This window comes from Astatotilapia calliptera, chromosome 9 (assembly GCF_900246225.1).
Source record: "Astatotilapia calliptera chromosome 9, fAstCal1.2, whole genome shotgun sequence".
Lineage (NCBI taxonomy): Eukaryota > Metazoa > Chordata > Actinopteri > Cichliformes > Cichlidae > Astatotilapia > Astatotilapia calliptera.
Window position 1 is genome coordinate 17649918 of NC_039310.1, and position 14927 is coordinate 17664844.

At 41.8% G+C, this 14927-nt stretch overlaps 1 protein-coding gene across 1 annotated transcript; it reads right to left on the reverse strand.

Moving 5' to 3' along the window:
- Window positions 1-3: 3 nt before the first annotated feature.
- On the reverse strand, window positions 4-14900 carry ccdc191 (coiled-coil domain containing 191). Its single transcript, XM_026179585.1, has 17 exons — window positions 14392-14900; window positions 13831-13869; window positions 13562-13697; window positions 13293-13445; window positions 11834-12012; window positions 11471-11694; window positions 10054-10198; window positions 8981-9171; window positions 8534-8777; window positions 6833-7254; window positions 4605-4696; window positions 4242-4324; window positions 3816-3917; window positions 3540-3683; window positions 2853-3005; window positions 1049-1203; window positions 4-170 (listed from the first exon to the last, which is right to left on the reverse strand). The coding sequence occupies exons 1-17, from the start codon at window positions 14452-14454 to the stop codon at window positions 29-31; spliced, it is 2667 nt and encodes an 888-aa protein (XP_026035370.1). The 5' UTR covers window positions 14455-14900; the 3' UTR covers window positions 4-28.
- Between the last annotated feature and the right edge of the window lie 27 nt (window positions 14901-14927).

Below are 14927 nucleotides of genomic sequence, written 5' to 3' on the forward strand. Positions count from 1 at the left end.
GCCCGTTCTGTCGGTCTTCCCAGAGGCGTTACAGTGGATGGGAGCAGAAATCCGGGAGAACCTCAGTCACTTTGCGGCACAGCTTCTCCCTCCGCTCGTCCTTCTCTCTTTCCTTGCGCAGCAAACATGGAAGTTGCCTCCAGGCCAGGAAACATTGCCGCAGCACTCGTCTGATATGCAGGCAGATGGAGGGACAGACGGGAACAGAGCAAGTGAGCAATAACAAAATGGATTAAAGGGACCTCTAGCATGACAACAGCTAATAAGTTCTCACATGTAACTCTGTGCGAGTATATCATAATTAAAATAGCCAGGAAAAGAAGAATCTAAGCAGTATCTTGTCTGTGTAAATTCTGGCTTGCTACTTTAACAGATTTATGGCATGAACAGCAGCATGTTAGCATGCTGGCTCTAGGATTTAGGGAGACCATACAAGCACAGATGGTTTTATATAAGACCGCTATATCACAATTACCCCCCAGATTTATTGACTTTTGGGTATCTACAAAGGCTATTATTGCAGAAACGTGGCCCGTTTAGGAGCGCTACACACTGAGCTACAAAAGCATCCCAACAGACTCCATTAATCATGATATGAAAAGACATTTGCAGCTAACAGCAGATATGAGTTGGTGCACCGGAGTCAAGGAGATGGTGGTATAAATTTTCTGTCTAATGAAGAGGAAGTTACACTGGAAAAGGAAGATGGAAAAAAAAGATGCACTTCATATTTCATATTGGTGAATATCCAGAAACTGCTTCTGCAATGTGTATTATAGAATTACCATCTACACAACTTCCTAGTAAATCTATTTTTTCAGGGCTACTTGAGGTCTTGAGAGTCTCTTATTGAAAATGCCTAGAGGTCAAATGAATGTTTACATCTTCAAAGGCTTGCAGGCCCTGTCCTTTCTCTAAGAGCTGCAAAGACTGTTCTGATTCAGCAGTTTAACTTGTAATTAAAGTTCTTTCAAGTTGTTAAATATAATAACACCCACTTGGCTGGTTATATTACTGTGAACATATGGCAAAGTCAGGGGTAGCAGACCTCTCATTATGCTCCAGAGCCAGCTCCTGATGCTCCCACTCCACCAGCCTCTCCTGAGTCACGTGGTCCAGCAGCGCCAGCAGAAACCTCCTCAGAGTGCGTGTGCGATAGAAGCGCTCGGCTCGCTCTTCCTGAATTATCTGTATGTCTCTCATCTGGAATGAAAAACACTTGCTTACAAATAGGAATACAGTAAAAGTGAACAAAAATTATAAGATGAGATGCACAGTGCTGTGAAAAAGTATTTTTCCTTTTCTTGATTTCTTAGTTTTTTTGGTATTCATCACAATTACATGTTTCAGATCATCAAATATCATCTTGATGCATTGTGAAAAGGTTATTTTTCCATAAACCTAAAAACTGATTGTGCCACCTTTAGCAGCCACATTGAAGGCTGACCAGCCAGTTTAAGGTCACGCCAAAGCATCGCAGTCTGATTTGAGGCCAGAGTGTGATTAAGCCGCCCCAACAGCTTTATTTTTTATTTCTTTTTTAGCCATTCAGAGGTGGACTTGCTGGTGTGCTTTGGATCATTGTCCTACTGAATAACCTAAGTGCTCTTGAGCTTCAGGACAGAAAGTGATGGCCATAAATTCTCCTTCAGGATTTTCTGGTAGAGAGCAGAATTCATGGTTCTATCAATTATGGCAAATCGCCCATGTCCTGAAGTATTAAAGCAGCCTCGACACTGTTGGTATGGTGTTGGTGTTCTTTTTATGAAGTGCTGTATTAGTTTTTATTACTTTTTTGGGGGGGGAAGCAAGAAGGTCCTGATTTCAATTCCACCATCAGGGTCTTTCCGTGTGGAGTCGGCATGTTCTCCCCGAGTTTGTGTGGGTTCTCTACAGGTACTCCGGCTTCCTCCCACAGTCCAAAGACATGCATTTAGTGGGATTAGGTTAAGTGGTAACTATAAATTGCCCATAGGTGTGAATCTGAGTGCGAATGGCTGTCTGTTTCTATGTGTTAGCACTGTGAAAGACTGCTGACCTGTCCAGGGTGTGCCATGACATGACCTCTGTAATGAGTCAATCACCTCTTGGAGTCTACTTGACTTTGCCAGACAGGTTCTGTTTTGGTGATTTCTTGATTGAATAGGTCGGGTAATTAGACAACTGAATTATGAAAATGAACTCAGCTTTTCCAAAAATTGCTCTTAATCACAGTTAATTCATGATTTAACAAGAAGGACAATTATTTTTTTCCGCATAGGGCCAGGTATTTAAAAAATGCATTTAGTATTTAATCAGTTATTTTTGTCTAATGTTAATTTTTTTTGACCTGAAACATGTAAGTGTGAAAAATATTTTTTAAAAAACACTAAGAAATCAGGATATAAAAGATGGTTGAAAAACTAAAGGAAAATCTAATATAAGTGTTGGTTGTCTCCTTATTTGATGTTTTTCTGATAGTGTGGGTGGTGACTGGGGAGCTGGTGACTCAGAAGGTCACAGCAGATGATTTCCATTATTTTCATACTCATCAAGCTGATCAGTGACCCATATCGCCCTGTGGATGGTTTATTATCAACTGGGAGAGAGAAGTCACATGAACACAGGAATGTCTCGTGGTAGGAAAGAACTTTGTTTTGATTTGCATTGATCCCTCTCGTGTACCCAAGTCATGCCAGCAAACACAGACAGCAAAACAGAGGCACAGGGCTGGCTTCTTTCCTTTAACCTGTCACTCATACAGACTGGAAAAATGAAAATATGACTGAGCAGGTAGAAGAGGAGATTAGGAAAAAGATATTTCTTTTAGTCAGCCCCGGATGGCGTCTGTATGTGTGCAGGTGTATACGCACCCTTTTCCAGCAGGTTAAGCTCCTCCGAAGCAAAAAGTGCTGGTGCAGTTGGTCAGCACAAGCTTCTTTGTCAGACACAGACTCTCTTGCTGATTGCTGCCAGTCTAATGTGCACTGCCTCAGGAGGATGAAAGTGTGATGACGCTCAGCCAGCTGGCAGGGAATGAAAAAGAGGGGGGGAAAAGCACCAGTGTGCACTCGTGAATGTAAACTCAATCATATGTGCCAGGTAGAAAAGCCATGTACTCGCATCCAAACAGAGAGGTTTTATAACAAGCTCTGAAACATGAATACAAAAGATTTTCTGTGTTCATTTGTTAAGCTTTGCTAAGACAGGAACATTTGGAGGATGAAATAGTGATGATGTCAAGGGAGTGCTGCTAGAAAGCTTTTGTTTGGACGTATTCCTTCTGCACTTTCACGTCCAAAGTGTGTCGTAGATTTGCCTTTGGCTCGGTTTTTGAGTGACAATAATTTATTTTTTAAAAAACCAGAGCAGTTTGTGTATTGCTCACAATTGTCAGTTATTGTGTACATTGCTCACAATTGCCACTTTAACACATTAATGGTGTTAAAGTCAAACAAATGTTTTTAGTTTACTCCTCACAGCCAGAAATACAATAGTACTTGCTGGCTCCCTGTGTCGCTGTAGACTGACAGCTGAAATGGACAGGACAGGTGATTTACCTCCACACTGGCTTGTCTGAGCTGAATGAGGCGTTTCCATGGCGCCAGGCCCCGCCGCAGCAACAACGTTCTGCAGTGGTGTTGGCGGGCCAGTGCCATCAGCTCCCGTTGCCTTTTCAGTTGTCTCTGTTTCTCCTCTTCTCTCTGTGCAGAAACACAAAGCGAGATTATTTTTAATATTCTGCAGGGAGTCACATGAGAGAACCGCTTCTTGTACTCAGACCCACGAAGTTCCGCTTTTTTGCGGACATCCATAAAATATCAAGTACACCTCACCTCTCTTTCCAGCCTTTTCTCCTCCCGACGTCTTTCTGCTGCTTTGCGTTTCTCCTCCTCCTCCTCCCTCAGCCTGAGCTCTTCACCGGCTTTCATCTGAGCCTGAAAGTTGTGTTTGCCATTAAATTTGGATGTGTTTTTTTTAACGACAGCTGTTTTGGAGGTCCCAAAATAAAAATGGTAAGAGGTCTGCACTTATGGAGTGCATTTTAACCTTAGCTGGCTTCTACTGCTTTACTATCGGTTTCTCATTCACCTATTCACACACACTCCCGGCTTCACGTCTTTCCTGAGATCAGTTACAAACAATGAGGGGCAGGGAATCAAACCACCAACCCATGGGAAATCAGAGCCACCACTTGAACCACAGCTGCTGCTGCAAAAAAAACCCCCCACGTTTCCCCAGAAAACGACCTTTCAGCTTACCAGCTTTTCTTCTTCTTTCTTCCTCTTGAGTTCCTCAATTTCCTTCCTTCGCTCTGCTCGCTGACGTGCTCGGGCCTCCATGGCTTCAGAGAGACGGAGGGAAAGTGAGCGGATGACAAGCTTTTCTTCTGTGCAGTCCAGTGATTGGTCATGTACACGTTTCTTTCTTAGACTTTTCATTCTGAACACGAACACATCGGCCCAAATGTAAACTGCTCACAAGTGTGACTCGGAGTCACTTAATTTCCTGAATAAAAGAGCTACAGCAGTGCTTCACCACATCTTTGGGAGATGGAAATGAACTTTCTGTGCATGTGTGAACGTGCAAGTTCCCCTGCACAATGAGCTACTTTTAATACTGACCTGTGGTGAGTGGATGGGGGCATGTCTGCAGCGTGACAGCTTTGCTTGAAGGTGCACTCTGACTGTCAGGTTCTCCAGTCCCTCTCGGTGCCCTGCAACAGAAACAAAGGCCTGTCAGAAGTCTGTCTGATACTGTTCCTGGCAAGTGTTACTCAGAAAGGTAATGACCAAAGCCAAACTTGACTGACATACATTAGATTGTCTGTAAATCTGTAAATGAACTCCAATGTGCCGAGCTTTCTTCTGTTTCTGTATACACTGCTTGGAGAGTGTATTCCCCCTGTAGCAGTCATAAACTTTTTCTTTCCTTTTACTCATTCTAAAGTTTAAACATCATCTGTTTCTTTTATCTTCTCCTCCATGATTTATATTAATAACAAAAGCTGTTATCGGGTAACAGATTGTACCGCAGTGCATCTTCATCTATATTATGGAAACCGTAATTATCTATACCATAGTACCAAACTACACATATGAAATATTGGTTCCTTTTAACTTTACCTAATGAGGTGTTCACACAAATAAACCTTTCCACTTGTTCTGCCATTAGTCTGCGCCGAGGAAAGAGAAGTGAACAAACAGTGATTACTCATCTTGAGAGGTTTCAGAGCTGTTAACAAATTCGGAGTGTGTGGAGTTAGTCTTACACAAGGCTGAGTGTGAAGCCAGGTTAAAAATAGTATGTGAAACAATTTAGTATACGGGATCAACCTAAACAGCACAGGCTCTAAATCTCTAAGCCTGAGGAACCAACCAAACATGGTTTCATTTCAACATCTGTCACACGAACATTTCCAAGTTTAAATAATGCACAGTGAAAGGTCATCCCTCCTTGGCTTCATCCAAACTGCACATGCAGGCTGTGACAAATATCTCTCAGTGGGCTCCGTCCTTCTTCATGTGGACCCGTTCCACAGCTGATTCATGAGAAAGCACAGCAGTACATTTGTATACACATTTACAAGCTACAGGTGGGCATGGTGGTGCAGTGTGTCTTCATACCAAGCAGGTTCTGGCTTTGAACCTTCAGCTCAGCTTGGGCCTTTTTGTGTGGAGTTTGTAAGTTGTATGTTTGTACAGGATTTTTAAGCATGAACGGATTGTTCAATGACGGTCCAGCATGTCACGATGCTCAGAATCTGCCTTTGCAAAGCTCACAGCTTTCACTGCACCTGAGCCAAATGTCTTTTCCTGCAGGGGGTCTTCAGGAGGGGACACCAGTTTCCCTGTTTATGAAGCAGCACTGGAGCTTATATACATCCAGTTCATCTGGGCTTTTTCCACCTTGCTTTGGGTTCCTAATCAGATTTTAAAGTTGTGACACCAGTTTAGCTTACTTGGATGAGCAGGCAGTCATAAGCTGAAAGGCTCAATCCAGTGTCCCGCATTCGAGTCTCAACCAGGACTCTTTGTTGCGTGTCCTTCCCCCAATCTCTATCCTATTTACATGTCTAGTCTTCACTGTTCTATCAAATAAAGTCCAGAAAAGCCCGCTCTCCCCCTCAAAACGGTTATACCCCTAGAAAAAACACCACATTCCTACACCACATTAAGGTCGAAAGAAGCCAGTGAGGTGGTTTGGGCAGTGACCAGGATCGTCTCCAGCACACCTCCACCTGACGCTTTTGTAGGGCACAACCAACAACGAGGACACCTTTTGTTAGACCCTGAACTCGCTGCAAAACTATATTTTTCAGCTGGCCTGAGAGTACCTCGGGCTTCACAAGGAAAAAGCGAAACAGGAAATGTAAATCTGGAACTATAAATGAGAAGAAGTTATAAAGGATGGACGGACACTAAGCATACTCATTATTCAAAACTTTGCAAAAATTATACTTTGCTTTAATTTGTTATGAAATTAGAAACATTTGGCATCAGCAGACTGGATAGACTAACAAAAGACAGAAACTAAAAGCATTTATTAATGACTTAATTATTTATAACTTAATAGCACAAACTGACAGCCCAGAAGTTGCTTTTTGGCTTATAATGGACCTGCAGAGCATTAGTTAATTATTTATCATTCAGTGAAAAAGCCAATAATTGTAGCTTTAAATCCTTTATAAAAGGTGCCTTATGGCAGGGTGGAACTATAAAAACTGCTGATGACACAGGGTTGGCTGTTTGGTGTCACAAACAAATAAACACTCAGTTTAATACGTATTACTTATAAAATGATTCACACTAATCTAGAGCTAACCGGTTCATACGATATGCACTGAACATACCTCTCCACCTTGGTGTCAATATTGCGAGTCTTTGGTCTCAAGCCTCCAAGCATTGTTGACTGGGTAACTTTTGCAGCTCTCTCCATTTCCAGCCTCAAGCCCCTCATGTTCTGCTCCTGCTTCAGCCGGGTAATTTGCTCTTGCTGCTCTTTCAGCAGCTTCCTCTGTTGTGCGATGATCTGCTTCTGGGCAGCATGTCTGTTTTCAAACCTGCTGCCTGGTGATACCAATACCGAACGGGTGCAGGCACCACCCTCCTCCTCTTTCTGCCATGCCCTGTGGAGCTCAGCAGCTGTGGGTGCTGCATGGCGTCGGGTCACCTGCCACGGTTGAGAGGGCCGGGCTGCAGTAATCATAGGGTTCTTTTCCTGAGGTAGTGCAGAGGTCTCGGGGGCTAAAGTGTCAGAGCTGTAGCGATCTTCCTGAGGAGAATAGAAAAGAGAAGGTGGGATTTTACATAGAAGCTAGGTTCACATAGAGCCTAAGGCGACAACACAGATGCAGTAAAAGTTTCTCTTGGTCTCTCAAGGCTGCTCAAACTTTACTAAGACTTTGTCCTTTTAGAATTCTGATACATTAACAGAAAAAGTCTCTGATAGGTAAGGATGGGTACCGGTATCCGGTGCCATGATGGCACCGGTTCTGACATAAACGGTAGTAACCAGACCGAAAAGCAGCGCACATTTCGGTGCTTTATTTCTGTGCTTTTTTTTCCTGAGCTGTGATACACTTTCTAGCCAATTATTTTACATTTCTGAGGATAGTAGGCAGGTCCACGTATGTAGGTTCTTTTAGAGCAGAGCTACAGATTAAAAATGCCCAAGGCGAAGCGGTCAAAAGTCTGGCTGTACTTCACAGCAAAAGATGCAAACTCAGCAGCCTGCAACAAGTGCTTTAAGGTGATACTGTGATACTGTCAAAGGAGGTAACATTATAGTTCTTCATTCTCTATTGTTGATATTTGTCTTTCTTTATTTCTTAGTGTTTACGCGTTTGGTTTATTTCCTTACCCTTACGGGTTGCTTTCGTTTTATTTCGTGCCGTTAGTCCTGTGCTCCTGCACTAAAGGTTTTTGGGTTCATCCGGGGTTTAGCTCAATAGCCTTCTGTTTATGTTCAACGTTCCTGGTGTTTATTATGATTCTGTGCCTTTAGTCCCTTTTGTGTTTCTATTCTGTCCCTCCAGTGTTCTCAGTGTTTCTCTCTTTGTCAAGTTCCTGCCTCCCACATAGCCGACTGTGACAATTACATCACTTTCCTTTATAAGAGAGTCACGATAGAGACAGATAGTAAACACGAGGAAAGAAAACATCATCAAAACAACTCTCTGCTGTAATGGTTAAACCAGCCAACGCATCTCATGTGTTTCTCCAGCATTTCTTCCATCAGGTCTCTGCCCTCCTGTTCATCATCCCTGCTCTCTAAAGAGTTGTAAATATTTCAAAACCTTCTTTGGCTGAAGGGCTGAGTAAAGGTCAGGTTATTTCATGCAAAGAGGAACGTTAAAAGGGAAATTTTTTCATTCAGTTAAGCTCCGAAACTCAGTAATTGCCTCTGTAATTAGGCTTTCAGCACCGCCTATCAAAGCTGATGTTTTAGTCATGATTTCACTCGCTGTAATATTTTTCAGATTGTGTTCAGTGGGAATCATTAATGAAGAGAGTGCACCGTTGCTGATGACATGAGGATTTGTGAGTCTCACCTTCTCTGTGGTCCGGTTTGGTGCCTCCGGTGGGGCCATTATTGGCCGATAAGCCAGACTTTCTGTGGCCTTGAGTTTGCCTGCTGATGCAGCACTGATTAGAGCAGCCATCTTTTGTTTGATTTCCTGCTGCCGGGCCAAAAGCTCACGTTGTTCCTTCTCCGTCCGACACCATAGCTGCCACTCATTCAGACATCGCCGTAGCAACCGCCTTCGGTCACTTTCAGCAGCCAGCTGGCACTGTCTGGAGGAGGATACGGATGTGATCATATTTCTTGCCCTCAATTACTGCTGGGTCACTGCACCCTGGATATAAATGCTTCTCAGTCAATGAGTGACCTGTTGAGATACTCTCAATTAATAGTTTGATTTTAGATTTTGGTAGAAGGGGAGGACATCGATGATACAATAAAAGCTACTTTAATGTTAACAATCTCTGGTTCTTGCCTGCTTTCGGTTCGCAGTGCTTCCTCTGTTCTTGCCACCTCGTGCTGCTTTCGTTCTGCCCACATCACTGCTCGCCACGCCCGCCATGCTTTTAGCTGCCTCTTCCAGTCATAGAGAGCCTTGGCCTTACCCATACGTAGCCTTCGGTCCAGCACGACTGAATACCACCCAGAGAAATGCCTTTGCAGACACTAAACCATATACACAAATTCATGCGAAACATAAATTCACATATATAGTAGCAACCTACAGTTGTGGTCAGAAGTTTATGAACAGTCATCATGGGCATAAATGTCATAGTAATTTTGGGCTTTTAATGATTCCTTGAACTGTCCTCCTCCTTCAATATTCCATCCACTTTGTGTAATGTACCAGTGACACTGGCAGCAAAGTAGTCTCAGAGCATGATGCTACTGCCACCATGCTCGACAGCTGGTACAGTGTTGTTAGGTTTGTTATTGGGGCCAACCAGCCTAATCTTTGCCTTGTCTGACCATAAAAGCTTTCTCCAGGCCAAGACACTGGCATTCCAGCACTTTCCAGTTCAGAGCAGGCTTGAGACTTGGTGGTCTCTGAATATCCTAACCAATTTCCTCTTATTTGAGGGTGACAGTTTGGGTCTTATTTCAGAAACTGGGGACACATCTGAATAACTTGTACGTATGTGCAACTGTATGAACTGATCTTGAAATCTGCAGTTGTTTAGAAATGGTTCCAAGTGACCTTTGCCAATTTATGTAAATATATTTTCTTCTTAGATTTTTCCTGAGTTCCTTGGCCAGTATTGGCCAGTTCAGTGAGTGTTGTCAAACAAATCCTTTTTACTCTGTGAAAAAGAAACTACCAGTTGTAGCCAATTATTATCACTAATGGAAAGTTAATAGGCTTTGGTCTTGTCAAGTTTACCAATCAAAATGTCTGCTGTACAGTCAATCCACCAAGACCAGTTCAAAGGAATCAGTGAAAGCCCAATACTACCATGACATTCACTCCCATGACGAGTGTATGCAAACTTCTTAACACAACTGAATCTACAGTATTTACACAAACATACTTAGCTTCCAGGTACCAACCTTAAGGTTGTTAATGTGAACCTTTCTTTGAATCATTTGTTCTTGATACAGTCGCTTAGCGTCCTCATGCTGTTGTTTAATGAGAGGTGTTGGAGCTGAATGGAGGTTTCTGGCTGTGATCTGCACTTCTGCTCTTCCTCTCTCTCTGTACATTAATATATAAAACATGATGGCAATTTTCTTTATGTGGCACATTTCATTATACATAAACCTAATGTGCATAACACAGAAGATACAAACATAAAAACCTGTGTGCCTTAAGGCACCCCGTGTAAATTTAAGAAATGGTACTGGTATGCTAAATATCACACTATAGTTTGCATCCAAACATTATGCCCCATTTGACCTCTGACCTCAAGAAAGCACTGTCATGAATGAGATACTGTAGTATCATTTTATGTAATAAGGTCAAATCTCATGTCCAAATCAATATCCAAATAAACATCCATGGTGCTGCCCTTATCTGATTTTGACTGCAATACAAACTTCTTAAAGTATATTTAAAAAGAACAAATAAAGCAAAAATGAATATATACAAAATATAACACCATTCCTCTAAAGGGGCTTCATGTTGTTTATGAAAAGGTCAGAAATAACTGAAAGATGCATGGACACCTGTCCAAGAAGATATCAGACTTCGTGCCTGTACATGGAGTGATCACTTTCTTACATGGATAGTTGCACACAAAAGGCCCAATCTGAGCCACACAGACCCAGACTACTAATCAACAACAACCTGTTCAATACTCAAACCTCTAAGTTCCATTTAACCATTATTATATTTTTGGTTTCTGTACAAATACCTGAAACACTAATGGTGTTGCTATATAGGCTAATGTTTGGCTACTATATGTTTTATAGTAGCCAAACATTAGCCTTGCCAGCTAACATGAGACTGTTAGCACAATGATGCTAATTGGGATAAAATCTTCTATTTTTTGTGGTACTTTTTCTTAGTTTCATATATTGTGTCATTTTGTAGTTCATAGAGAATGTGTGGTCTCTTTCTAAACACTTCACCTCCCATAATCCTTCAAGTCTCAGCTCTCTTGTTAATTCCTTAAATGGCTTTTTAGTTTGTCAGTATTATTAACTGTAGACAAAAAAATCATTAATATGATATAGTGACAGCATCGCAGATATATGTTGTGACACTTGCTGACTGCTGTCCATGAGGAATATTTAAAGTTATGACACATTTCCTGTGGTAAAGAAAGGCCTTACACTCATAGTGAGAGCATGATTTACAATGCAGCTTTATCTTTGCTCACCAGACTGATATGGCTGATCACAGCTCTCCTTGTCAACAGGTTACCACTAATCCATTCTCTCCACCAGGAAGGAAGGTGAAGCAAACCAGATCACAAACAATGTGATCTGCTGGGTGATAAATCGGCTTGTTGTAATCTTTTCCTACCTCTGTCGAACAGTCTGTTCCAGGCCTCTCCTCTCTTCCATCTGCCGCCTCAGCCTCACCATCTCCTGCTGAACCATCTCCTCCTGCCTGCGTTTCTCCTGCCTTTTCCTCATCTCCTCCTCTTGTTCCCTCTTCTTCGCCTCCTCTCTGGCAGCTCGTAGGACATCCCTCTCTCTCTGCTGCCTCTGTCTCTCAGCCTCCCGTTGGGCCCTGTTTTCTCGCACCTGCATTGGAATTGAGCAGCATTTTGTACAATTGCAAACATCACACGAACACACGTCATTCCAGATGATTTGCTCAGCGACATGCATCACAACAGCAACAGCCAAACCTTCAGCATTCGCATCTCTTGATACGGACTACCTGTTGGTGTCGGGCTTCCATGGTAACGATCGGGTCTCTAAATCTTTTTCTGGTTTGATGAGCATCAAGTGCCAAATCCTCCATCATCCTGGAGTCCAACAGCTCCTGCTCCATGAGGTCTTGTAGGAAGCCTTTGACAGCTGACTGCTCTTCTTCCTCGACAAGGCAGTTATAGAGTTCTAAGTATTTTTGGAAAAGAAATATGACAACTGAAGTACTTGTAAAAGACTGTACTTCACATTATTGATGACCATTTTTCAACATTTCGAGCTTTAATATTAATTTCCTTCTATCTTGGAAACCAGTGCTTTTAATTCCTTGCACAATACTTGTAAGATTAATGGTGTGATGCCCAAGTCAGGCAACATTTTGTCCAATGGTACTGTAATGCAGACTGAAATAGTACTGTACAAAAGTCTTCAGCCACCTTTATATTTTCTTTATATTTTGCAGGAAATGTGAATTAATTTATCATAAAATGTGCATGCAGTATAAAATGCAAAAACAGTTTGTACAATCCTAATGAACTGAATGCTTGAAAGTCAATATTTGGTACGAACACCTTGATTCGTCAACACAGCCTGAACTCTGTTAGGCAGTTTTCTTCTAATTTCTTAAAGTAGTGTTCAGGAATAGCTCTCCGGGTTTCTTAAAAGACATTCAAAGCTCTTCTTTAGATGCTGGCTACCTTTTCTTCTGTTCTCTGTCAAGATGATCTCACACTGCCTCAATAATGTTGAGATCCATGCTCTGGGAAGGCCAATCCATGACTGACAATGTTCCATCGTGTGTTTTTCTTGTTGCCGGTCAAATGCATTCCAGATGGCGTTGCAATGGTGGATCAAAATTTGATCCTATTTTTCTGAGGTCATAATTCCATCGATTTTTACAAGACCCCTAACACCACTGGTAAAATACAGCCCCAAATCATGACAGAACATAAAACATGTTTAACACATAAATGTTGCACCTCTCTCCTGACCTACTCCATATATTTTGATGATTTGAACCAAAATTTTCAAACTTGGAATCATCACTCCATCAAACCTGTTGCCACTGATTTTCAGTCCAGTTCTAGTGTACTTTGATATACGTTTATATAGAAAAACATTGAGACCTGGAGAACTATTGGTCACTTTAAAAAACTACAAGAAAGTATGGTTCTTTGGAAGCTTAATAATAAAAATAAATGAGCGGTGGCCTGAGGCCTTTGCACAGTACTGCATACTGATTGTTTTGAATACTCTTATAAAGCCTAGCAGTCAGAGGCCATTTGAAGCAATATAAAACCCACACTGAATTTTGAATGAGCCTTTCATAATCATGAGTAAATCTTCTAGAGGTCACTGTTTCTTTAAAGGTGTTCTGTACCGCCTCGTCCATCAGGGCCACAGGTCTAATGGAGAAGGTCTTAATAAATAATGAGTTTTGGGTTATCTCATCAGGTAATATTTTATACCATCAAAGTTGTTGTAGTTTAAAGCAGCAGGCACAGCACTAGCTGATGCAGCTGTGCCTGTCCTCTCAGCAGAGCACATCAGGTCATCTTCATCCTCCAACTCCAACTCCAGCCGCAGCTTATTACTCAGCCAGTCACCTAAAAGGGCCTGAGCTGCAACAAACAACAGGCCATATATCATCATCCCTCTTGCTGTACTCTATGTGGTTATATAGATAGCATTTCTACACAGACAGGTTATTTATTATTATTTATTATAAGGCACCTACCTTCACTGTAAGCCTCATCATGATCTCTCAGCTGTTCAGTGCTTTGCAATGGTACAGCTAGGCTGCTGATTCCTGAATGAGGTTTTTTGTGTGAGAAGACTTCCGACACAGCAAACTCTGAGGCCATCTCCACTCGCTGAGGTCAGGGAAAGGACACACACATGCAAAGCTGAAGTTAACAATTTCGTCACACAATTCCCAAACCCCCAAAGACATTCAACTCAATAATAAATAAAAAATATATATAACTGAGCACACACATTTCTTACCTTCTTCCACTGATCAATATCACCTTTCTTTACGTGAATCTGAAAGAAAGATTAGTGTAAGCTAATATTCTCTGTAAGAAACACCAAAGAGCTCTCACACACAAAAAAATGCTGGCCTCATGGTCACCTTTGAGTGCTTAAAAATGCCTAGACAGGCTCAGAGACACTTTGAGCTGCGGTGGCAGTCTGCAAATTGGAGGCTGAGCCAAGGGCCTAAAGTCTGCGGATTATTTCACAGAAAAGCTTAGCCACTGCTTCAAATCAGCAGGTTAGTTCAAAATCATTTCTCACACGTCCAAAAGTCTGTGCCATTGCTAGCTTGCCTGCAAGCATGTGAGTATCAGAGATAGGGCCGGGTGACATTTCTGAACGGGCCCCTGACATGAGCCACGAGTTTATACACGGTAATAACACAGATGTGCTTTTCCTTCTTTATTATTCAAAGAGCATTTAGCCAAATTATTTCCCTCTCTCAGGGATATTACTGGGGAAAACAGATGCAGTATAGCGTTCAGTTTAGCACAGTCTATGAATTTACACGAATCCAAAGACTAGACTTACCTTGTTTGCCGAGCCAACTCTTCTCCACCTAAACAGGTCAGAATTGTGACCTGGAAATGCCATAATCACCTGATACAGCACTGCACCTTAATATGATGTAATCCCAGTTATCACGTTGGTGTCTTTTCTTTACTAAAATTGTGCGCGAAGCGCAACAGTCAACGTTTTTCAATTTCTATCGTCAAAATATGCTTAAACGTTATTAGAAAAAGTGCTCGAAAACCTAAAAGTGGTAAGCATAACTCTCGTCGAGTTACTGTTATGGTGGATTCTGGGTAATGGAGTAAATTGGCTTTCTTTTTTGGATGACTGTTCCACAAATTAAGATTTTCAGGACTACGTTTCCCACAAGACTGTAGCTGGGGGTTCAGCGTCTTGGGTCACCATAGCAACTTTGATAGGTCCTTCAGTGAGAACTGAAATTCATTAAAAGAATAATGATAACGAACATGTATTAATAAAGTAGTTAAATACTTTGCTTCTAATTAAAGTCTTTCAACAAATTAATGTAAAATGTTTAATTATTAGAATGTTTA